Below are 24,948 nucleotides of genomic sequence, written 5' to 3' on the forward strand. Positions count from 1 at the left end.
GAGAGGCCTCTATTTCTCTATCGTCCATCGACAGACGCAGCCTCCTCTCCATGAGCTGAGTGGGTTTATGCTCCTCCCAGGAGTAGTCTAGGCAGGAAAATTTTAATACACACTCCCAGGGGGCTGTCCCTCTAGGCATAAACCCCCACTGCACAACCCAGCACATCAGTTTTTCTGCCTAGAGAAGGAGTAGACCTAGGTTTCCTGTTGGGACTCCGATCTGTTTTTTATTCTTTTATTTTTCTTACTCACTTGCTAGTTAGTGTTGAGGGAAGAATTTCCTGGTGATCTATAAGAAACTATGCCGGCTGGGGCCTCGTACTGGATCATCTAGATCCTTATGGTCCCCCCAGTCTGGCCTATGAGAGTGAGCAGGTTATAGTTCCGACCTAGGCCTAGCCACGACGGTGCCCCCTTGTGCGGAGGGGGACGAGCCTGCGAGCGGATGCCTCGCCGGGACACAACGACCTAGAACACCCTGAGTCGCAGCATACCCCTTGGCTGGCAGTACCCCCACTTCAGGTGGGAGGCAGTCTGCCTGGAGCGAGCCCACCCGGTTCATGGTATGGTGAGTAACTGTGCCCCCCTTGCCCCTGCTGGCCTTGGGGGGGACGTGGGCCCTTCCCTGGGGGATGATGGGCTTTGTGCCTCTCAGATTCCCCTGGTCTGCTCGGTCTGTGTGTCCTTCCCTGTCCCTGCGGGGACTGTGTCTGGAGTGCTCTGGTGCTCAGGGGTGGGGGGTTACATGGTACCTTGGGCTTGCTGGTCCCTATTGTGGTTCCTCAGGCCTTCATGTGTCGGTTCCTAGCCTCATGGTGCGCCGTGGGCGCCGCCATCTTAGGTGTGGGCAATGGAATTTTTTTTTCCCCATAGACTTGTATGGGGCAGCCATTTTCCCTGCAGCTTCCTATTGTTTTGTATGGACATCCATCCTGTGTAGCCCTGGTGCTATACTTGGCAGTGTATCCCTATCAGGTGACATCACTTCCCATGTGGTCATTTCCTGCTGCTGCGCAGAGGTCACTTCCTGCTTTTCTCTCCATGCTGTGGAAGATTCAGGAGGCTGTGTGTCTGAGGTGTTAAAGTATTGAGGGTCCCTGCGGGCATATCCTTGCACTTTCTGCTATCAGTTTGGCTTAATGGGGCTCCCTGCAGACCGCTGCGATCAGTGGTGGATACTGTGATCGGCGTTCTTAAAGCGGAGTTCCACCCTGGTTATACATTTTTTTACAAAAAAAACCCCAGGACAGTCAGGGCTAGCACATTCCACAATGGCTAGCCTCTGATCTGTCCCGGGTTGCACTTACCTTTCAGGAGAAATACTTACCTTGAAATTGTCTTCTCCAGCGCTGCCATCTCAGGTGTGGGCAGCTTGAAGCCAGCACGATCCTCTTTGGTCCTCTTCCTCCTCCTTCGGTCCCACGATGCACTGCACCGGCCCCGACGTCACTTCCGGGTCGCGCGCGTCATCCCTCCACAGCTTCTGGGCATGCCCAGAAGCTGTTTAGAAGGGAATGACGCGCGCGCCCCGGAACTGACGTCGGGGCCGGTGCAGGCGCAATGATTCCTGGGAGCGATGACGTTCAGCTCCCAGGAATCATTGCAAAAGCCAGGAAGTGACGAATCGCCGTGGCCGCCGAGGGGAGGAAGAAGGAAGTAAGGTGAGTATATTTTCTCTAAAAGGTAAGTGAAAATAAAAAAAAAATTGCGATTATCCATTTGTTTTTCAGGTGACCGGGAGCGAGAAGATGGAGGTAAGTATAAATTTCGGGTGGAACTCCGCTTTAAAGTTACAGTAGTTTTTTTGCAATTTGCACTATGGAGTTCCCAACTGGAATTTCACGCTTTGTGCAACTCCCGGACAGTCCAGATCTCAGTCGCTGGCCACGATTTAAGCTGCACTGGAAAGCCTGGCGACTAAAGTTGATTTAGTCATTAAAAAGGTTGATAGCTGTAAACGGACGCTGCCTTCTCCATGTGGAGGTGTCCTCTGATTCAGAGACTGATGTGGTTGCCCTGGATACTCTCCTTCCTGAGGGGTCGCTGTCCTCGCAGTCAGGCGGCGAAGAGGATCTGTCTTCAGCTGCAGCGCGGGAACGCTCTTTGGTGGAAGCCCTGATTATTTCAATGTGGGATACTTTAAAATTGGCTGAGTCCATGCCGGCAGGGATGCGGGTGGCTTTTGGCTCCCAGAAATGTCCCGACACTTTCACGATATTGTGAATGACCGATGGCGCATTAAGCACGTGTTAGTGGTGCCAAAACACTTTAAACACCGGTATCCTTTTGCTAAAAAAGGTTTCCAACCGTTGGACGTTGCCACCTAAAGTGGACCATCCTGTTTCCAGATTAAACAAATCTACTCTTGTGCCTGTGGAGGATTCCCCAGTTTTTATGGATCCAGTGGAAAGGCGGGTGGAATCCCTTTCCTGCCATCTTCACGTGCTGGTGAGTTCTGTTTTGAGACTGTTTTTTGTGTCTGTGCTAGTCTCAGACAGTGACGGAATGGATTAGGGGCTTGCGGGAGTCTTTGGACCCCAAGACTGTTCTTCCAGAACAGCTGGAACTGTTGGACCAGGTGATCCAGGCTCTGGTTTTCCTGTGTGATGTCTATGGATGCTGCTCCCCTGATGGCTAGGGTCTCAGCCGTGGGCATTGTTTTAAGACATGATAAAGAATGGGTAGTGCTGTGCTAATCAGATAAATGATGAAAAATGGTGTCTAAAAATTAAATACTGGATACAAGATGAGTGAGCCAAATTATCTTTCGTGAAATAAATAATCAAATGAAGAGAGGAAAACTCCTGAATGCACAGATGCTTGATCTCCAGTTGATAGGGGGGGAAGAGCTAAAATCAGGTGTTTGAAAGTGCACAGTGACCTTTTTATATAGATAAATATATAATGTAAAGAATAAATAGGATTCTAAAGTAGAAAATTATTAAATAACCCGGTAAGTGCAATAGGACTTCTGATGGTAATTAAAGCAAAAATAAAAGAAAACCATATAGCCAAAAGCCAATCTACAGTGGACAAAAATGCAAGTAGCTTGGCTTTTGGCTGTACTGTTTTCTTTTATTTTTGCTTTAATTACCATCAGAAGTCCTTTTGCACTGTTTTTACCGGGTTATTTAATAATTCGCTCTTTCCGCAGTCCACATCCCGGGTGTGGAGAATTGGCAAGGGGATTACCTAAGGTCGCAGGTGTTGGATTGGGGGGAGTAGTCCCAGCATCCAGAGGTGTTTCATCTCCTGTGTGTCCGGTGGGAGACCCCAGACATGGATCTGTTTGCGTCTCGCCTCAACAGGAAAGTTTAGAGGTTTGTCGCCAGGCCTCGGGATCCTCTGGCCGAGGCCACAGACGCTTTGGTGGCTCCTTGGAGTCAGGATCTCCTGATCTTTGCCTTCCCTCCGCTCATTCTCCTGCCAAGGTTTCTTTGCAGGGTGGCGATGGAAGGCGTTCTGGTGGCACCAGACTGGCCTCAGCGGTCTTAGTACGCAGAGCTGGTAAAAATGGTTGTGGATCCTCCATGGCGTCTTCCTTTGTGGGAAGATCTACTATCTCAAGGACCGATCTTCCATCCTGCGTTAGTCACTGGCTTTAACGGCATGGCTGTTGAGGGTCTTTCTGATTTGGTGATTCCTACCCTTTTGAAGGCCAGGAAGTCTTCATCTAGGAAGATCTATCATCGTACAGGTGCACCCTCGCTTGTTTTCTATAGCTAGGGTTTTAACCTTTATTCAAAAAGGGGTTGAGCAGCGCATGGTGTTGGGTACTATCAAGGGCCAGGTTTCGGCCTTGGCTATTTACTTCCAACGTCCGTTGGCTACTCAAAGTTTGATTCGCACCTTCGTTCAGGAGGTGCGTCATCTGGCTCCTCTGAGGAGATCCCCGTTACTGCCGTGGGATCTTAATCTGGTTTTGTCTGTTCTTTAAAAAGCCTCCTTTTGAGAATATTGGGGAGATTTCTCTGCTTTCTTTGTCGCAGAAGGTGGCCTTCCTAGTGGCTATCGCTTCTGCATGCAGAGTCTGAGTTGGCAGTCTTGTCCAGCGTTGTCCTGTCATTTACCTTATTTGGTGATCCTCTGACCTAATCCGTCCTTTTCTTCCTAAGGTGGTGTCAGATTTTCTCCTGAACGAAGACATTGTGTTGCCTTCCTTATGTCCTAAGACTAAACATCACAAGGAAGTTGTCTTGATGTTGTTCGGGCGATAAGGGTTTATCTGACGGTTACTGAGTCCTTCAGGAAGTCGGACTCTTTGTCCTTCCGGATGGTCCTCTCAAAGGTTTGGCTGAGTCCGCTGGGACCATTTGGTTCAGGCTTATTTGATAAAGGGTCCGGTTCCTCCTTTCCCTGTGAAGGCACATACTACTAGAGCGCTGAGTGCCTCTTGGGCTTTTCGCATCAGGCCTCTGTAGTACTAGTTTGAAAGGCAGCGACTTGGTCGTCGGTGCACACCTTTACCAATTTTACAAGGTGAATTTATTGGCTTCTTCGGATGCCTCTTTTGGCCGCAAGGTTTTGCAGGCTGCTGTTTCATAAGAGAATGTTTGTTTGTACTTCTCTTCGGGGTCTTTTTATCTGGGTGAGCTCCTGTTGTTTGGTTGATCTCCATGTTGGCTACCTTTTTAGCTTTTTGGAGTTGACATTACTGTCTGGTTGTGTTTTCCCACCCCCTCATGCCTATATTGCTTTGGGACGTCTCATGAAGACGAGGCTGCGTCTGTCGATGAATGATAGAAAAAATAAGATTTTTGTAAGATCTTACCTTAAAATCTTTTTCTCTGATGTCCATCGACAGATGCAGCACCTGCCCCTCTGTTTGTTTGAGGTTGGTTCTGTTGTCTTCACTGCTTTTAAACTAAACTGATGTGCTGGGTTGTGCAGTGGGGGTTTATGCCTGGAGGGATAGCTCCCTGGGTGTGTGTTCAAATTTTCCTGCCTAGACTACTCATGATGGGAGGAGCATAAACCCACTCAGCTCATGGAGATAAGGGTGTGTCTTTTTACAGTAAGATCTTACAAAAATCTTATTTTTATGTAATCAATCAAATAAATTTTTTTTGTGCACTTTTAGTAACTTTTAAATAAGAAAAACAAATGTGCAGCGCTAATAGTAATGATTAGAGTCCAGCAAAAATTGAAAATGTCCCATGTGAAAATCTCATATGAATGGTGATGATGGAAAAAAATCCAAATTGCAAATAAAGACTAATTGTGCAGCAAATCCCAACACCAGTGAAGATAAAAGTGAATTGCGCTCACTTAGTGGAGTCTTGGTGGCTGTACCTGGTCCGAGTGCATGTCTTCAGATGCCAGTGTGTGGTTACAACCTATGCTGTTTGCATTGCAGCTTTCAGTGGAGATTCTGATTGATCATACCTGTCAAGGGTCCATACATCATCCATCGAGGTCGGTGAATCCTGCTGGGACACATCCTTACTCTCTCAAGCTTGTTTGACCCCCATACTATATGGTATTGGGGTCCCATCCATCTGGTGAGCGCAATTCACTTTTATCTTCACTGGTGTTGGGATTTGCTGCACAATTAGTCTTTATTTGCAATTTGGATTTTTTTCCATCATCACCATTCATATGAGATTTTCACATGGGACATTTTCAATTTTTGTTGGACTCTAATCATTACTATTAGCGCTGCACATTTGTTTTTCTTTTTGCATTGTTCATCACTTTATTGTCTAGTGATTGGTGTCAGCCGCTTTTACACTTTTTCAGTTAGCGCAGTAATTTTTGCTTTTGTATTGTTTAGTAACTTTTAGATCGTTATTTGCTTTATTTCATGTGTGTTTTTTGTTTTTACCACAGTGTAAAACCTAATTTAGTAATGCTAACATTCCACAGCAAAACATTATTTTGTACTATTATTTTGGGCATCTAAAGTTACAATTCCTTCACAAAATGAATCTTATGCCACCTTTTCTTCTTCTAATATATAGCATTTCCTATAACTTTTTTTTTTTTTTATTTTAATGGCCAACTTCACATTTTAGTAACATGTTATACCCATATTTACTATGTTACTATGCACTCACACCCATCCTTGCCCCCTCCTAATCCCCCCCCCCCCCCCCCCAACAGCAGGTTTTGTTTTTTTCCCAAACATGCTGTCACAAATTTTTTTGAAAACAGAGCGGCTGTGCAGAGATCTGCCCACCCAGCTGTGTCATTCATTCACAGCAATCTGTGAATGAACAAACTACAGCAATCTGTGAATGAACAAACTACAAGTTCCATCTTCCACTGCGGCAGACAACTTGTAGTTCTCAGTGAACTGCAAGGGTGCTGGTGAGTGCTGTAGTAGTTCATTAACACTTCCTACAGATTTCAAACACAAAGCCTGTACACATCTGCTGATTGCAGTGCTCTGCAATAAAAAAATACATGCACATTTTCTTACCTGCACAACGTGCATTTATTATTATTTTTTTTCTAAAGGTGAACTTGGCCCTTAACTATGGTCCATGTCTGATGCTGGCTGCTATTTTTGGAAAAGTTGTTTCCAAATGGGCTTCTGCTGACTAATAATAAATAGAAGCCATTAATATATTTTTTTTTTTTTTTACTGATTTTTCTATAGAAAGGTACATTCGCTATGGGGAGAAAACGCGAGCTGTGTTGGCAAAACTGGCAAATCATGGCAAAAAGATGTTCCTTATAACGAATAGCCCCAGCAGCTTTGTGTAAGTACGAGGCTTCAGTATACTTTTAATTTATTTTCCAAGCTTACAATAGGTGTGACGGTTCATTTGGAATATCTTCAAAATACTGTAGTTGAATTTACCTGTTTAGGAATTTCTGCATTAACAGCTGATGATTGTTCTATACACTCCATTATATTAGGTATATATTTTCATGAAAATTAGATTTTTAAGACTTAAATGTCCAAGTTTTTAAAAAAATTTGATTTTAAATTTCCAAGCGCAGTATAAAATTGTCATGTAAGCAACTGCCACTTATTTTATGATGCAATTTTGGGTGTGTGGGGGTTGTTTTTTTATTTCTTTCCTTTTACTGTTCTGACAATTCTGTTTACTTTTATATGTTTTTAAGACTTATTAGCCAAATAATTACCATGATTTCAAATTCAGAATTTTCTTTTTTTTTTTAACAGCGACAAAGGAATGAACTTCATTGTTGGAAAAGATTGGAGAGATCTTTTTGATGTTGTTATAGTTCAAGCTGACAAACCAAATTTTTTCAATGACAAGAGGAGGTAAATATTACTGAGTCGTTCCCAGTAACTCCAGATCATAATATTTTCTCATAATAAATGTTTGCCTTATGCAGCTGTCCTACTTAAAAGTATTGTTGTAAGTGGCCTGAAAATTGCAAGCAAAACTTACAATTGAGGCAAATCTAATATTTTTATGCTCCATAGGCAGTAGACAGTCCCATAAGTGGTTGTAGGTTTTTTAATGTGCAATATCGTAGCCTGTTTCACACTGGCTTTCTGATAATGTCCGCCTGTCAGTTCTTCAGCCTGACCTGATCAAATGCTCCATGTACCTTTTTTATGGCACAGTGGATGTCAGTGGTGACATGTCCGCTGACTCCCGCTGCTTTCGATCTGACGTGGTCCGTGAAATCCAGACGGATGGAAACCCTATTTTCCATCCGTCTGGAGGATCGGATGATCAATATTGCAACAATTGCCATTTTATTCTGTAGGGTCTCTGCTAAAAAATATATAATGTTTGGGGGTTCGAAGTAATTTTCTAGCAATAAAATACTGATTTTAACTTGTAAGCAACAAGTGTCAGAAAGAGGCTTAGCCTTCAAGGAGTTAAAGGTTCCCCTTCAGGTTTCGGTTAAGTGTTCTGGATTCATTTTTCTGAGCTAGGTTAAGTTTTTAGGGTTCATGTAAAGGAAAGGATACGTGTTAAGGTGAGCAAATAGATCAGGTGCATTTTGACACCAGCTTTTCTTTTTTTTTTTTTTTTGTGTGTGTTTTTGTTTTCAACTTCATTTGCTTTGTGCCAGAAACTGACATAGACAATTCTTTGTTCGGAGGGATATATAAAATTTTTTTACAATGTTTTGCCTATTCGGTTATGCTTGATTTGTACATTTGGTGGAAATGATGACTGAATTTGAATTTGAAACCACTCCAGATTGTACCAGCTGTAAATTTCATTAGGTAGATCGATTTGATCTAACAAGCTCAGTCCCATTTCTCTGGTCCTTACACAATATTGCAAAAGCATAATATAACAGGTTCTTAACCACTTCTCCCTGGGTGGACGTCATATGACGTCCGTAAACTTTGCGGGGGTATATCGTTTTGGTGCCTCTAGCTAGAGGCACCATCCCGGTACCGTGGTTTAGAGCCGACGGTTGGCTTTCCGTCGGTACCGACCGATGCGGCCCGGGAGCTGCTCGATCGTTACCCGGGGGGGCGGGAGGGGATGTCCCCCCCCCCCCCTCCCGCCACCTTCCGTGGCTTTTACCGGGGCTCCCGTCCCACCGGGAGCCCCGAGCACCCAGCCGGCGCGTCCGCCGGCTGGATGGAGTCCCGATGAATGCCGGAAATGGCTTCGATCGGGTCTCCAATGACGCTTAACCCGGAGGTGGCGTCCATGACGTCACTTCCGGGTTAGTGTGCTGCAAAAAGGCGGCAAATTTGAAAAACGGCTGTATGCAAAAACTCAGTTTTCGGCGTTTTGCATACAGAGAAATGTAGTGGCGGGGTCTAGGGTCTTTTAGACCCTTGATCCCTCCATAAAGTGTACCTGTCACTGCATATTGCTGTCACAAGGGATGTTTACATTGCTTGTGACAGCAATAAAAGTGATCAGATTTTTTTTTAAAAAAAAACTGTAATAAAGTTAAAAAAATAAATAAAATAAATGGGAAAAAAAAAAAAATTTAGCCGCCCCCGTCACCGTTGGCTCGCGCACAAAAAAAACGTATACGGAAGTCAAGCCGCAAATGAAATCGCTGTTCAAACCACACATGTGAGGTATCGCCGCGATCGCCAGAGCGTGAGCAATAAGCAATAGCTAAAAAAAAGGGCTACACTCTAACTCTAAATTGGTAACCGTTAAATAAATTTAAAGCGTCGCCTATTGAGATCTCTATTGACCGTAGTTTGTCGCCATCCCACGGGGGGGGGGGGGGGCATAATTTTAAACCGTAACATGTTGGGTATCTATTTACTCGGCGTGACATCATCTTTCACAATCTACAAAAAAAAATGGGCTAACTTTACTGTTTAGTATTTTTTAAATGCAGTGAAATGTGATTTTTCTAAATTTTTCCAAAAAAATGGCGTTTTAAAGACCGCTGCGCAAATACCGCGTGACAAAAAATATTGCAATGACCACCATTTTATTCTCCAGAGTCTTTGCTAAAAAAATTTATATAATGTTTGGGGGTTCTAAGTAGTTTTCTAGGAAAAAATACTGATTTTAACTTGTAAACAAAAAGTGTCCGAAATAGGCCTGGTGGGTAAGTGGTTAAAGTAAAACTGTAGGCAAAAAAAAAAAAAAAAATTTTTCGTTTTGGATAGAGCAAGGGAGAGTTATAACCTCTGTCAGAATAATTTTTCTCTATTGTGCAGATTTCTCTTAACTTCCTGTCCCATAGCCAAACGGGAAGCGAGAGAAAATCCCTGCAAGTGAATGGAAATCTTTGGGGAACCCCTAGGTCACCAGAACTAGTGTCCCTGTTGGAAGATTTCGACCTTATTTTCTGGGGACAACCCAAAATGTGGATATTCCTTTTACTTTCACTTTCAATGACCATGGTAAACCGGACAAAGACGGCAATAAAAACTGACAAGTGTTCCAATCCCTTTCTACTCCACTTTATCATCTTTTAGCTTTTGCTATTTGGCATCATCATCTCCTCCCCCCTGTCATTGGTAGAAGAGCAGAAGGCTCGAATACAAGAAATTCAAGTTCTCAATTTCTTTTCCTCTTTCAGACCATTCCGTAAAGTTACCGACCGAGGGGTTCTACTATGGGATAAAATTCACCAGCTTGAAAAAGGCAAAATCTATAAGCAGGTTTGTTGTGTATAACGGTTTTTACTTTTTCCCCATACAACTGTTAACAAAATGTTCTTTATAGAGAACAACCTATACTGCATTGCATACTTGTACATTATAGCACACTCATCTCTGTGTTGGCCTTCCTCCAGTGCTGACAGTTCAGAACTTTCCATCCCTTCATCTGTCACCATCTTCTATCTCTTCTTTCGGGTTCGGTGTTACTCAGTTTTAGGCATGCGTGCTGGAGCTGCATCGTCCCGACAACTTACTCAGTTGTCAGCATCTTAAAGAAAATGGGAATGGGCCAGGAGCGTAGATTATACTGCATATGTGCCTCAGGCAGTTTTTTGCACTAGAAAAAATTCACTAGGAACAATACAATGTTTTTTTGGCAAAGCGACATGTAAGCCTAATTGCCTCCTCTTTGGCTGTCAAATGCCCACTGAAAAGTTATCCACCGCAGATTGCTTTTTGGAGGGGTGGCAGTATATAACCACACATGTGAAAGAGCTTCAAGTTTCACTTTAAGCTAGGCATACACAGCCATTTTTTCTTGGCCAGTTCCACAAGTTAAATTTTGTGTAGTGATTGGGCTGATTTGAATCCCTGTAGATAAATGGGATGACATGTTCATACTTATAGAAATTTCAACAAATTTGGTTACCTAATTACTAGCCAATGAAATGTAACCCTTTCATATTCTTCTTTTTTTTTTTTTTAGCCCTCCAATATTAGGCCAGGAACATGTTCTTCATAGAAAATGTATTCTTTATTAGCACAAATGCGTATTACTAAATATTAGTAATATAGGCTTCTCTTAAAAGGGAGAAATTTGTTGATTTTTTTTTTATATATATATATATATAATATGCTAATCTAGTTAAGCTATGTTATCTTTACTTGAGAGATCTTAAAAAAATAATAATGTATATCATTGCCTTTTTCTCATGATTGTTTTTACACATTTTTTTGCAAAAATAATAAATTGGGTTTGAATGATAACACAGGTCTATTGAGTTTAACCAATAGAAAAAGAGTGAAACCTTTTTTAAAGCTGCATCCATAAAACCCTATAACCACAGTTGGTCCGGCAGAAGGCAGAGACCCCTAATAAAGCATGCTTCAATTTGCTGCAACACAGAAAAAAAAATCATCCCCTTATCCCCTATGGCAATCACATCTACTACTTCCTGGATCAACAATCTCTGGTGTTATTTCTTATAAATTAATAACTAGTTCTATTTTGTGCATTAAAAAAATCACTCCGATTTTTTTTCTTTTTTCAAAACCGATTTCTTTTTTTCAAAACCGTCCTTAGTTGGATAGAATTGGTCTTGTTGAAGTCTGTTCCACATTTTAACAGCTCTTACTGTAAAGAAGCATTTCAGTAAGCTGAGATTAAACCTCTTTTATCCATGCATAAAGCATGACCGCTTGTGATCTGCATTTACCTTAAAGTCAGTAATTTAGTGCCAAGGTTCCTATATGGATCATTTATTTACTTTTACTTATACAATTTTTAATACAAGTTAATTTATAGCTTATTTTTAAATGCATAGTTTCTAAGAAAAATAATTACATTTTAGTTAAGCTTTTCCCATAGCTGGAGTTTGTCTTATCGCTTTAGTTACTCTTTGTAATCTCTCTAGTTTTGCAAAATCCTAAAATTGATTCCCAAAACTATACAGCAAATTCAAGATTGGGGGGAAAAAAGCAATAGAGATGTTTAATTTTATGAATGTCCAAAACATTTTTTTACATTTAGGGTACAGTAGGTAAGGGTTAAAATCTGATAGGATTTTTTTTTTCTATCTGTGTTAGGTATTAGGGAGATTTCTGTTTACTTGCAGTCATGTGGGCAAAAGAGGAGACGAGAGGCAGAGTTTCTTTCTTATTCCTCTTCTTGGAACAACTCAATGTTGGTCTTCTTATTCCTTTTCTTAAAACAACTCACAATGTTGGTCTGCCCTTCACTTTTTTATTCTCCATGTCAGTGGTCACCAGGAAAAAGAGTGCATCTCTGTAGCTAGAGCACAGGTAGCAATAAGAGCAGTGATTTAAACATTTCCCTTCTAAACAAATTTTGGTAGATGCACATTACCATTTAAATGTTACATGACCTTTATTATTTGCTTTAAATATCTGCAAATGTATCCTACGATTGCTATCTTACATTCATGCCTTCTGTTTTTTAGGGAAATTTATTTGAATTTCTGAAGCTTACTGGCTGGAGAGGATCAAAAGTGTTATACTTTGGTGATCATATATACAGTGACTTGGCGGTAAGGCTCTATTTTAATCTATTTTACATTTTGTGTAACTTATATGTAGAGGGTTTATCTACTGGATATATAGTGTAAGAACACGTGAAACTATAAAATAATGCTACATTAAAGCGGAGTTCCAGCCTCAAAATGAACTTTTTCCCATCCGCTTGCTCTAAATTACCTAAAGAAAAAATTGGATAATTACAATCTTTTTTTTTTTTTGATTCACTTACCTTGTTTTTAAAGAAAATATACTTGCCTTCCTTCCACTTCCTCCCTCTGCGACCGCGGCCCGTGCCGTCACTTCCTGCTTGCATTGACTCCTGGGAGCTGAACTTCATCGCTCCCAGGAGTCAATGCGCCTGCACCGGCCCTGCTCGTCACTTCTGGTGCAGGCGTGCCATTCCCTGCTAAACAGCTTCTGGGCATGCCTTTCTGGGCATGCAGGGCTTTCTGGGACTCTGATGTCACTAAAGAGGACTCTCCGGCTTCAGCTGTCCACACCTGAGACGGCAGTGCTGGACAAGACATTTTCAAGGTAAGTATTTCTTCTAAAAGGTAAGTGAAACGGGACAGTTCAGAGGCTATCATTGCTTAAATGCACTAGCCCTGACTGTCCCGGGGGTGTTTTTTATCTAAATATTTTTTTTTCAGGGTGGAACTCTGCTTTAAATGCATATGCCATCTAAAATGTCACAATCGTCATCTCGTCCAATTGGAAATTTTTTTTTTTTTTTACTTGCCTAAATCTATGGTTGTGATGTACCAGTCCCCAGTCTTTTATTATTCTCTTGTCTTACTCTATTATACATGTACAGGAGGCAGGGTCCTTCTTCGGGTATCCGCATCACTGTCTGCATGATCTGTACACTTTCTGTTGGTGGTCCAGTGGGTGGGGTACTTTCAGGATCCAGCTAACGATGGGTGGCTGGCGCAGGATTACCGGTCCCCTCACACCTAGAAACTGGGTCTGTGAGAAACATGAAACAGAAATATGTAGTTTTCCCTGTTAATCAATTGGACATTTGTCCTAAAATAAATGCAGTGTAGCACCACCTCAAAATCCACTTATAAAAAAAAAAATAATCAAAGTCCAATAAAATGATAAATGTCCTAAAAATATAGTATAAATAAATGTATCCAATTATTGAAAAATAACGTGAATAAAATAAAACACCCAGTGTCTTCAATCTATATAAATGGTGCCTTCTTACCTTAATGTGATGAACAACATGCTCATCACACTCCAAACCTGGATAAATGATGTCTCTTCCTTGAATCCCAATAGATCAGTCCTCTGTCTGAAATACTCCTCCAATCCAGCTAACATGTCATAAGGAAAAAAGGGCACAGACATGGTGTACTCTATTGGATTCATTTATTAAATACACTTACAAGATGATAAATTCAAAAGCGCTAAAAGAATCTCCAGCTGGCTCACCACAATGTACGGCTCATTCCCAGCGTGACGTCACAGGCTAGGCTCTTCCCTAGACACATTCCTAGATCGGTGTTCTAATCACTCGCCACTCTTTTCAACACTTTGTTTTTTAATTCCATTTTGATTTACTCTTTTAGGCTATTACCTTTTTAATTTTTTTCTATAGCTGTACTTAAAATTTATGGATACAAAACACTTCCCTATTTCAAATTCAGTCTTGAGACAGGTTACAATACACAATATGCATTAAAGTTATCAGGCAATCGAATCTGAACAGTATTCTTATTCTCTTGTCTTGCTCAACAGGATTTGACATTAAAGCATGGGTGGAGGACAGGCGCTATTATTCCAGAACTGAAATCAGAGCTCACAATTATGAATACAACAGAATATATTCAGACAATGGCCTGGCTTCAGGGATTAACTGGGTTACTTGAACGTATGCAGGTATGTTGAATGAGTAGTATTGAATTAAAAGTGCTTTTATTAACAATCATGGGACTGCATGTCCTGAGAACTAAAACTCCATCGAGGACACCTCTGTACCTGAATAGCTGTTCTAGAATGGCAAAATGTTCTGATAAGGCCTGAATGGCCACATTCTTCCCCCACGGTGAAGAGAAAAATTGATTCACATTTCATTTGGTATGAAGTTTTTTTTTTTCTCCAAAGATTGGACCTTCCATATTTCTGCATTGATGTAATATTTCTGAATTTTAAACTGCTGCCCTAGAATGCAGATCTGGTTAAGTACCCATGGTTGGATTATGATAGCTGTAGAGCATTTATGGAAACCTGTACCAAAGAAATATATAGGCAGCTATTGCTGGCCTCCTCTATAAAATGTAATTGTTGCCTTATTGGCATGCTTGTCCAAAGGCATTAATACGTTCTAAGGCACATGTGTCAAACACAAGGCCTGAGGCCCCAATCTGGCTCTCCAGGCCATTTCATGTGGCCCTTGCAAACAGGGCTTTTTTTCAGCCAGGAAGTGACGGGACTCCATTCCACCACCTCTGGCTCTCGCCCTCTGCTCCCCACTCACTACTATCACTTGTAAACACAGAAGCCTTCTGTGTTTACAAGGACAGATTTCCTCTTGGTGGCTCTCTCATATACCTGCATGCACTAATGGCGGGGACAAATGATAACCAATGATCTCCCTGCAAGTGAGAGAGAGAGAGGCCCGGCCACCTACACTGTCGGGAGGTACTAGAGCCGGACTGGGTGGGAAGGATGCTAGCAAGCTTTTGGGGGGGGGGGGGTGGGTGGAGATGAGGGCTGTAGATGGAGATGTGTGCAGAGGTGGGGGATGGGGGAGAGTGGTGCAGAGGTCAGAATCTAGGGGGAGGGGTGGAAATTAAAAGTGGACAACCTGTGAAAGAGACCTTAACCCTGCACCCTTAAACCCTGCACTCTGTATGTAGTGGACTCCTCAACTCTGCACACTGTAAAGAGTGCACTTCTTACCTCTACAGTCTGTACACAGTACACTCCTTAACTAACTCTGCACTCTGTACATAGTACACTTCTTTATACAGTGCATGCCTTAACTCCTTACACTCCGTACACTCCTTAACTCTGCACTCTGTATGTAGCACACTCCTGAACTCTGCACTTTGTACGTATCGCGCTCTGAATGCTGCACTGTGTACACAGCGTACTCCTGAACCCTGCACTCTTTTTCGGATGTTTGGCAGCCCTTGCTGCCCCTCTGAAAAGCTATCCAAGATGGTTCACTTTTCAGAGAGTTTTTGACACATATGTCGCCTCCTCACCGTCTGTGTTAACTCTGAAGGGACCAAACCACTGCGCCTCCCGTAACCATGTGCATTGCACACACTTGCAGGGTGGTCACAGCGCTGCCCCATTTATCCAAAATAAAACATTACGGCCACGTCCTATATACAGCCTTGAGCGGCTTCATGTGCTTGTGGGCTCCTGTGTGTGTGTGTGTGTGTGTTTGTTTTTTGAGTTGTAGCCAACTGTTTTGTTCCCATTATGAGGAGTGCTGATAGATGCATGCTTGGACTGTGTATATTATTGCGCTTGAGAACACTGCCAGCTTTGGTTAGCTGCATGTTTGTAGGATTATTTGAGAAGAGGCTTAGCGAGTCTATTTTTGTCTTCCATTATGTAGCTAAAGATCTTCTAGCTTGGAAGGCTGTAACATTGATGATACAGGATACACAATAGACCTTTCATATAAATATGTTGTGAATGACAGCACAGAACAAATGGAGACGGACGTTAATGGCATATTTGAAAGGACACCTGGCTAATTCCAATTTAATTTATCAGTTGCGCTTTCTTAAAATTGAGAAATAGATATTAGAATATTTTTTATTTTTATTTTGATGCATGTGTTTTTACAATTACAACAAAGAAATGCATACAAGATCACCTGTAGTGCTGGTCATGCACATGGCTATTTTGTGAAAAATGTAAAAGATTTTTTTTAGAATTATTGACAAGTTTCTGCTGATTGTTTGTCTGTCAATGTAAATGTCACATTCAGTTATAGATTGCTTTTCTTGCAGTGTGCCCTATTAAACCATACTCCTTGGCACTCGGTTTAAATTGCTTACAGATGTGATATGTCTTCACACCGCTCCTCTCTATACAATATACTGTACAGTCTTCAACAAACATGGCTCCACATTATACACTCTTCTATATATCATGTACCCCACACTCTCTTTCTTCTGTCCACTTAGGTCTGTGGATGATGGTGTCCCAAAATATGTATGTATTTATTTATTTTGTAGGTATACAGAGATGCTGAGTCACAGATGATTTTGCAAGAATGGATAAAAGAGAGACAAGAAATGAGGTCTGTATTGGTTAATGTATTATCTGTAACCTCAGGGGTCCACAGTCATTGTTCAGTGACTTGGGTTAATGATGTGGTTATTTTCCGAAGAATGTATTCTGACAATTGTGGCTCCCAAATAATTGTTTACGTTCTTATTTTGGTTCTGACCTGCAACTTCTGCACCTCTACATAAAAAGCGGCTCTTCAGTCGTTTTTTCATCTTTCCATCTATTAAACCCTCTGTCCTTGTTTTAACTTTGGATAATAAAACATTTCTCTTACGTCCTCCGACAGTCGCCGCCTCTTCATATTCGTCACATATGGGGTATTAGACTTTGCTCCGAAGGAGTAGCTAGGCAACAGAATATGTTAACAATAAAGCTTTAACATATTCCACCCTCAAGGGGTGGTCCCCTCAGTCAATACCCTCCTACTTCCTGCAACCATATCTCAGTTTTAATGTCTAGCTTGTCAGGAGTGGCTGGCTCTCTCTGTGCTGGGACTTTATGTCCCAGACTCTTTCTTCTTTTTAATATTTTATTTGAGTTTTTTCTCTACCTTTACTTAGCTGTTATTTTTGTCAGCATTAGTTAGTTCTTCGGACGAAGAGGATCATGCGGACTGGGTCTCGGGCTGATCCCCCTGATCGCAGGTCGTGGGTCAGTGGCTTCCCAGTCTGCCATCGAGCGTTCAGCCAGGTAACGCTCCTGGCACGGTGAACGACCCATCCCTGTTCGGTGCAGGGATGATTGGTGAGGTGGCTACCTCACCGGACGCTGTGCGGTTTCTTAACCGCCATTGTGTGCGTCTTTAATTGCGACTCTCCCTGCCTCATGTGCAGCGGCTTGTTCGCCTGTGCGGGTTCCCCACGCCATGTGAGGTAAGTGTATCTATGTGGGGACCTGTCTGTCTGGGGGGGGGTCTCAGTCTGGGACTGTGTAACCTGCCTTTAAATCACACTGCTTGTCTCCCTATCTCTCGGCTGCATGCTGTGGGCTGCAAGGGGGGGGGGGAGCTGTATGACACTGTGTGTGTCAGGCTGGGCAGTGTGGGAAGCTGTGTGCTGTGGGGCATGTTTTTTAATGGCATGTTGGGGCATATACAGCAATCGCTGCGGCGATCTAACATGTATCCATATAATGGGATGAAATTGTGTGTGTTTTTATGCACTGTGGAGCGGCGATTTCGGCGCCAAACGACGCCATTTTACCGGCGCCCGCTCCGGCCGCATGGTTTACATGCACGGCGGCCATTTTCTTGTAGCCTCCATAGGCTTACATAGAGCGCCCTGGCAGCATCACTTCCTCTTTCCTGGAACACCGATCGAGGCAGCAGCAGCAGCGGGGTCTCCTCAGGTTTTATCCTTCTATTCCTGTTGTCCATTGCCTGTATTCAGTCTGTATATTCCCTGTGGGGGTCTCATTGTGCCTGAGTGTGTGCGGTGGGCTGCGCTTGCCGCGCTTGCTGAAAGGGGGCAGTTAACCCTTGGTTGTCTGGCATACAGGGGCAATGGATTCTCAGGAGGGCAAGTTTCCCACAGTATTGGTGGAAAGCCAGGGGACCGCTGTTTCCCCCCCAGGGGGGGATTTAGCCACTATTGTGGCTGGCCTTGCTGCCCAGGTGCAAATGCTGGTGGCTGCTCAATCTACTAAACGGCCCAGAGTTGCTCTGTCCTCCGATTCTGAGGGTGAAGGTGATGGGGCTGTTCTGGCAGGGACCCCCCTATCGGGGTCCCGCTCCTCTCTTGATCTAGTGGGGTCTGAGGTAGAGGCTGAGGTTGAGGGGGTTGATAATTCTCCCCCTGGCTCGCCTGAAGAGCTTGCAATCATGGATGAGTTGATTGCTTCCATTAAGCAGACGCTACGTTTGCAGGACGAAGTGTGTCCCCCCGCTGCCTTGGCGGCTTATGGGACGCAGAGAAAACGCAGGACGCCGCAGGTTTTTCCCTGCAATGCTGATTTTCAGCGCGCTGTAAAGGATCAATGGCGCGATCTGCGCAAGCCTTTTGCGGTACCAAGTAAATTCAAGCTGCGTTATCCTTTCTCCCCTGCCACTGATGAACGGTGGTGTGTGCCTCCGCCAGTGGATCATGCAATTGCGGTTTTGAACAAAGCCACTGCGATTCCTGCAGAGGGATCCCCTGTTTTCCGTGATGCCACGGATAGGAGACTGGAGTCTCTTGCCCGTCATACTTATTCTGTTACGGGTTCTATGCTTAAGGCTCTGTTTGCTTCTCTCATGGCGGCCCAGGCGATCGCAAGTTGGACGCAGATGCTTAGGCGCGTCCTAGTGGCCGATTCGGCCTCGGCGGCGACCCTGGATATGGTGGATCAGATCCACCAGGGTGTCATGTATCTGTGTGATGCGGACCTGGACCTGATTCCGTTGGCTGCACGTGTGCACAGCGTGGCGGTGTTGTCTCGCCGCCTGGTTTGGTTGAAATGTTGGTCGGTGGACCAATCTTCACGTAAAACCTTAGCCAATCTGCCTTATGATGGGTCTCGCCTTTTTGGGGAGTCCCTGGATGTGTTGATTAAGGGGATCACCGGGGGTAAGAGCACTCTCTTGCCCCATTTCCCCAAGGCTAAGGGGGCTTCTGGGAAGAAGCATGCGAATTTTCGGCCCCCTCAGGGGTCCTTTCGTGCCTTTCGGCCGCACTACAAGGGCAAACCGTTCAAAGGCCAGGGCTCTCAGAAGAAACCCTGGTCTGGGAAACAGAAGTCCGGCCAATCCGGACCTGCGGCCCATAACAGTTCGGCCTGAAGGGGCGCCCTCACCCAGTTTTGGGGTGGGGGGACGCTTGCTCGGTTTTCTTCAGCCCTGGTTGGCCCGTGTGCGGGACAGATGGGTTCTGGAAATCGTTCGATCTGGTTACAAGATCGAGTTTCTCTCTCGGCCGGAGAGCAGATTTTTTCCCTCAAATCTACAACTGTCTCCAGAGCGCCTGCGGGATCTGCACCTGGCGGTGCGGGACCTGAGGGCTCAGGGAGTGGTGGTTCCGGTGCCTCATCGGGACAGATTTCGGGGGTTTTATTCCAATCTGTTCACCGTGCCCAGGAAGGAGGGCAAGGTTCGTCCGATTCTGGACTTGAAAGCTCTGAACCGCTCTGTGCGGGTTCGCAAGTTCCGCATGGAATCCCTGCGCTCGGTGGTGGCTGCCCTGGTTCCGGGGGAATTCATGGCCTCCATCGATTTGAAGGATGCGTATCTTCACATCCCCATATTCGAGGGTCATCAGAGATACCTTCGATTTGCCATTGCGGAGGATCACTACCAGTTCGTGGCGTTGCCCTTTGGGCTCGCCTCGGCTCCGCGGGTCTTCACCAAGGTGCTTGCACCGGTTCTGGCATTATTGAGGGCCCAGGGCATTTCTGTCCTGGGGTATCTGGACGACATTCTGATTCGGTCTGCGACCAGTCAGGGTCTGGAGAAGGACCTGTCTGTCACAATGCAAACTCTGCAGGAGTTCGGTTGGACGATAAATGTTCCAAAGTCGACACTGAGTCCGTCGGTTCGTCTTCCCTATCTGGGAATGATACTGGACTCGGTGCAGGCAAAGGTCTTCCTGCCGGAAGACAAACTCAGGACTCTTCAGGAGGAAGTCAGGTCCCTCAGGGACGTTCCACACTCGTCTCTGCGGACGTGTATGAGATGTCTGGGATTGATGGTCTCGGCTTTCGAGGCGATTCCTTTCGCGCAGTTTCACACGCGGGGTCTCCAGGCGGAGATCCTGTCCAAGTGGGACGGGCGACCTCAATCTCTGGATCTTCAGATCTCGTTGAGTCATCGCACCAGGGAAAACCTTCTGTGGTGGCTCCAGTCCCCGTTGGTGTCCGGGGGCAAGTCGTTTCGTCCGATCTCGTGGACGATAATCACCACGGATGCCAGCCTGTCGGGCTGGGGTGGTGTTCTGGGCGTTCTGTCCGCCCAGGGGACCTGGTCGGAGGGGGAGTCTTCCCTCCCGATCAACATTCTGGAATTGCGTGCGATAAGGCTCTGTCTTCATCGCTGGACGGACCGGCTGCAGGGCTGTCCGGTTCGGGTGCAGACGGACAATGCCACGGCGGTGGCCTACATCAACCACCAAGGGGGCACCAGGAGTGCCCGAGCGGCTCGAGAAGTGGCCGACATTCTGTCTTGGGCCGAGACTCATGTCCCGGCGATAACGGCGGTTCACATTCCGGGAGTGGAGAACTGGCAGGCGGACTATCTGAGTCGCCAGACCCTGGATCAGGGGGAATGGTCTCTCCATCCGGCTGTCTTCCAGATGTTGTGCGCGAAGTGGGGTCTTCCAGATGTGGACCTGTTCGCGTCTCGCCTCAACTACAAGGTGAAGAGGTTCGTGGCAAGGACGCGCGACCCTCGGGCAGACGCGTCGGACGCGTTAGTGGCCCCGTGGCATCAGTACAGGCTGATGTACGCGTTTCCACCGATTCAGTTGCTGTCCAGGTTCCTTCGCAGGTTACACTCGGAACGCAGCACGGTGATTCTTGTGGCACCGGACTGGCCTCGCCGGTCCTGGTACGCAGACCTCGTGAATCTGGCGGTCGACGCCCCCTGGCGTCTGCCTCTTCGAGACGATCTACTGTCTCAAGGACCGATTTACCATCCTGCTTTACAGTCGCTGGCTTTGACGGCCTGGCTGTTGAGACCGAGGTCCTGAAGGAGAAGGGTCTCTCTCCAGAGGTTGTTCATACCTTGATCAACGCGAGGAAGTCTTCCTCGGGAAAGGTTTATTACCGTACTTGGAAGGCCTATTTTGCCTGGTGTGAGTCCAGGGGGTTTTCACCCCGCACGTACTCGGTTTCCCGTGTGCTGTCTTTCCTTCAGACGGGTGTCGATCAGCGTTTGGCGCTGGCTACGATAAAGGGTCAGGTGTCTGCGCTGGCCGTTCTGTTTCAACGTCCCGTGGCTTCCAACTCCTTGGTTGGCACTTTTATTCAGGGTGTGCGGCATCTGGTTCCTCCTAGGAGGGATCCTTTGCCCCCTTGGGACTTGAATCTAGTCCTATCTGTGTTACAACGTGCTCCTTTTGAACAGATCAGGGAGATCTCGTTGTCTATGTTGTCCAAAAAGGTCGCCTTTTTGGTGGCGATCACTTCGGCTCGCAGAGTGTCGGAACTGGCGGCTTTGTCCTGCAAGTCTCCGTACCTGGTTGTTCATTTGGATAAGGTGGTCTTGCGACCTAATCCTTCTTTTCTGCCGAAACGAGTTTCGGAATTCCATCTTAACGAGGATATTGTTTTGCCTTCGTTGTGCACGAAGCCTAAACATCCAAAGGAAGTGAGATTGCACTCTCTGGATGTTGTTCGGGCGATAAGGGTTTACCTTAAATCGACTGAGTCTTTTCGTAAGACGGACTCCTTGCTTGTTCTTCCAGAGGGTCCTCGGAAGGGCATGGCGGCTTCGGCCTCCACCATCGCCAAATGGATCAGGCAGACCATTGAACAGGCCTATGCCTTGCAGGGGAAGGTTCCCCCTGTGCCTGTGAAGGCGCACTCTACTAGATCTCTGAGTACGTCTTGGGCCTGCCGTCATGGGGCTTCTGTAGCCCAGGTGTGTAAGGCGGCGACTTGGTCGACCGTGCACACTTTCACAAAATTCTACAAAGTAGATGTTCAGGCATCGGCGGATGCTTCCTTTGGCCGCAAGGTTCTTAGTGCGGCTGTTCCATAGGGTCCCTTGTTGGGGACTCCTGGCTGTTGGGATAGTTTTTTGTATCCCCTGGTTTTTTGTCTTTTCCTGGGTTGTTGCTCCTGTTGAGCACTTATTTTTGCTGTTGCCCAGCTGGTTTCCTTCCTTTGGTAAGGTTCCTTTCTTTGATGTGGAGACTGCGTTGCCTTTCGGCGCGGATGCGTTTCCCACCCCTCATGTTTGCACTGCTTTGGGACGTCCCCATATGTGACGAATATGAAGAGGCGGCGACTGTCGGAGGACGTAAGAGAAAACGGAATTTTTGTAAAATCTTACCTGTAAAATTCCTTGCTCTGAGTCCTCCGACAGTCGCCGCCCCCGCCCCTCTTTTGGGGTTTGAATGTATACTCTACTGCTATTCCACTAAAACTGAGATATGGTTGCAGGAAGTAGGAGGGTATTGACTGAGGGGACCACCCCTTGAGGGTGGGATATGTTAAAGCTTTATTGTTAACATATTCTGTTGCCTAGCTACTCCTTCGGAGCAAAGTCTAATACCCCATATGTGACGAATATGAAGAGGCGGCGACTGTCGGAGGACTCAGAGAAAGGAATTTTACAGGTAAGATTTTACAAAAATTCCGTTTTCTTCTGCCAGTAAATACCTTCTACAGCCCACTCCCTCTTTCTTCTCTGGTCATTAGCCTAGGCTAATGACATCATGCACAGCTCTCTCTCTCTCTCGAACTCTCGTGAGTTTGCCAGGGAGGGAGGGATTATTCATAGGATTATTCATAGGAAAGCCAATGGGAGCTGGAGGGGGCTGGATGAGGGCGGAGATAACAGGTGACTTCAGAGATCCATGAGTATTCATCCAGAGGAGAAATGTGCAGGCAAGCAGTGGTGTGAGTGTGTATGTATTATACATATACATATACACATATATATATATATATATATATATATATAATTATAATATGTGTGTGCGTCTAGCTTGTAGAGGTCTGTGTGTCCCTCCCATGGATATGCCTCCCCAGACCATTACTGACCCACCACCAAGCCGGTCATGCTGAATGATGTTATAGGCCACATAACATTCCCTGTGACTTCTCCAGACCTGTCAATTCGAGCTCCATGGTGCCTGGCAGGGAGCACAGGGTCCACTAGAGGACGTTGGGACCACAGGCCACTCTCATGAAGTCTTTTTCTGATTGTTTGGTCAGGGATATTCACACCAGTGGCCTGCTTGAGGTCTTTTTGTAGGGCTTCTGGTAGTGCTCATCCTGTTCCTCCTTGCACATACCGGTCCTGCTGATGGGTTAAGGACCTTCTCCGGCCCTCTCCAGCTCTCCTGGAATCCCCCTCCATGCTCTTGAGACTGTGCTGGGAGACACAGCAAACCTGGCAATGGCACATATTGATGTCCCATCCTGGAGGAGTTGGACTATCTGTGCAACCTCTATGGGTATTGCCTCATGCTACTAGTAGTGACACTGACCCTGCAAAGCTAGTGATAAACAGTCAGAAAAAATGAGTAGGGGGAAAATTGCCAGTGGCCTCCACCTGTAAAACCATTGCTGTTTTGGAGGTTGTCTCATTGTTGCCCATCTAGTGCACCTGTTAATTTTATGAACACCAAAGCAGCTGAAAATGCTTAACAACTCCCTCTGCTACTTAACTGACTAGCTATCTTAGGAGTCTAATTGGCTTGATGCTATACTCTGATTAAAAAGTGTTCCTTTTCATTTTTTTGAGCAGTGTATATACAGTATATCACAAAAGTGAGTACACCCCTCACATTTTTGTAAATATTTTATTATATCTTTTCATGTGACAACACTGAACAAATGACACTTTGCTACAATGAAAATTAGTGAGTGTACAGCTTGTATAACAGTGTAAATTTGCCGTCCCCTCTAAATAACTCAACACACAGCCATTAATGTCTAAACCACTGGCAACAAAAGTGAGTACACCCCTCAGTGAAAATGTCCAAATTGGGCCCAATTAGCCATTTTCCTTCTCCGGTGTCATGTGGCTCGTTAGTGTTACAAGGTTTCAGGTGTGAATGGGGAGCAGGTGTGTGGAATTTGGTGTTATCACTCTCACTCTCTCATACTGTCACTGGAAGTTCAACATGGCACCTCATGGCAAAGAACTCTCTGAGGATCTGAAAAAAAAAAATTGTTGCTCTACATAAAGATGGCCTAGGCTTTAAGAAGAATGCCAAGACCCTGAAACTGAGCTGTAGCACGGTGGCCAAGGCCATACAGCGGTTTAACAGGAAAGGTTCCACTCAGAACAGGCCTCGCCATGGTCGGCCAAAGGGGTTGAGTGCTTGTGCTCTGCATCATATCCAGAGGTTGTCTGTGGGAAATAGACGTATGCGTGCTGCCAGTATTGCTGCAGAGGTTAAAGGGGGTGGGGGGAGGTCAGTCTGTCAGTGCTCAGACCATACGCTGCATACTGCATCAAATTGGTCTGCATGGCTGTCATCCCAGAAGGAAGCCTCTTCTAAAGATGATATACAAGAAAGCCCGCAAGCAGTTTGCTGAAGACAAACAGAATACACTATACTGCACTCATGCAGTCCCAGACCATGACACTCCCACCACCATGCTTGACTGTAGGCAAGACACACTTGTCTTTGTACTCCCCACCTGGTTGCCGCCACACACGCTTGACACCATCTGAACCAAATAAGTTTATCTTGGTCTCATCAGACCACAGGACATGGTTCCAGTAATCCATTTCCTTAGTGTGTGTGTGTGTGTGT

The 24,948-nt window shown here is 45.2% G+C and overlaps 1 protein-coding gene across 1 annotated transcript in view; it reads left to right on the top strand.

Annotated features, from left to right (window-relative positions):
- NT5DC3 (5'-nucleotidase domain containing 3) overlaps positions 1-24,948 on the top strand; it is a 78,981-nt gene that overhangs the window by 52,104 nt on the left and 1,929 nt on the right. Inside the window, exons 8-13 of the mRNA XM_082252690.1 lie at positions 6,602-6,704; positions 7,136-7,237; positions 9,949-10,030; positions 12,211-12,297; positions 14,030-14,170; positions 16,492-16,556. Of these exons, the coding sequence (XP_082108816.1) occupies positions 6,602-6,704; positions 7,136-7,237; positions 9,949-10,030; positions 12,211-12,297; positions 14,030-14,170; positions 16,492-16,556 (580 nt within the window). The remainder of the gene's footprint in view (positions 1-6,601; positions 6,705-7,135; positions 7,238-9,948; positions 10,031-12,210; positions 12,298-14,029; positions 14,171-16,491; positions 16,557-24,948) is intronic.

This window comes from Pelophylax lessonae (assembly GCF_965119305.1).
Source record: "Pelophylax lessonae genome assembly, chromosome: 4".
Lineage (NCBI taxonomy): Eukaryota > Metazoa > Chordata > Amphibia > Anura > Ranidae > Pelophylax > Pelophylax lessonae.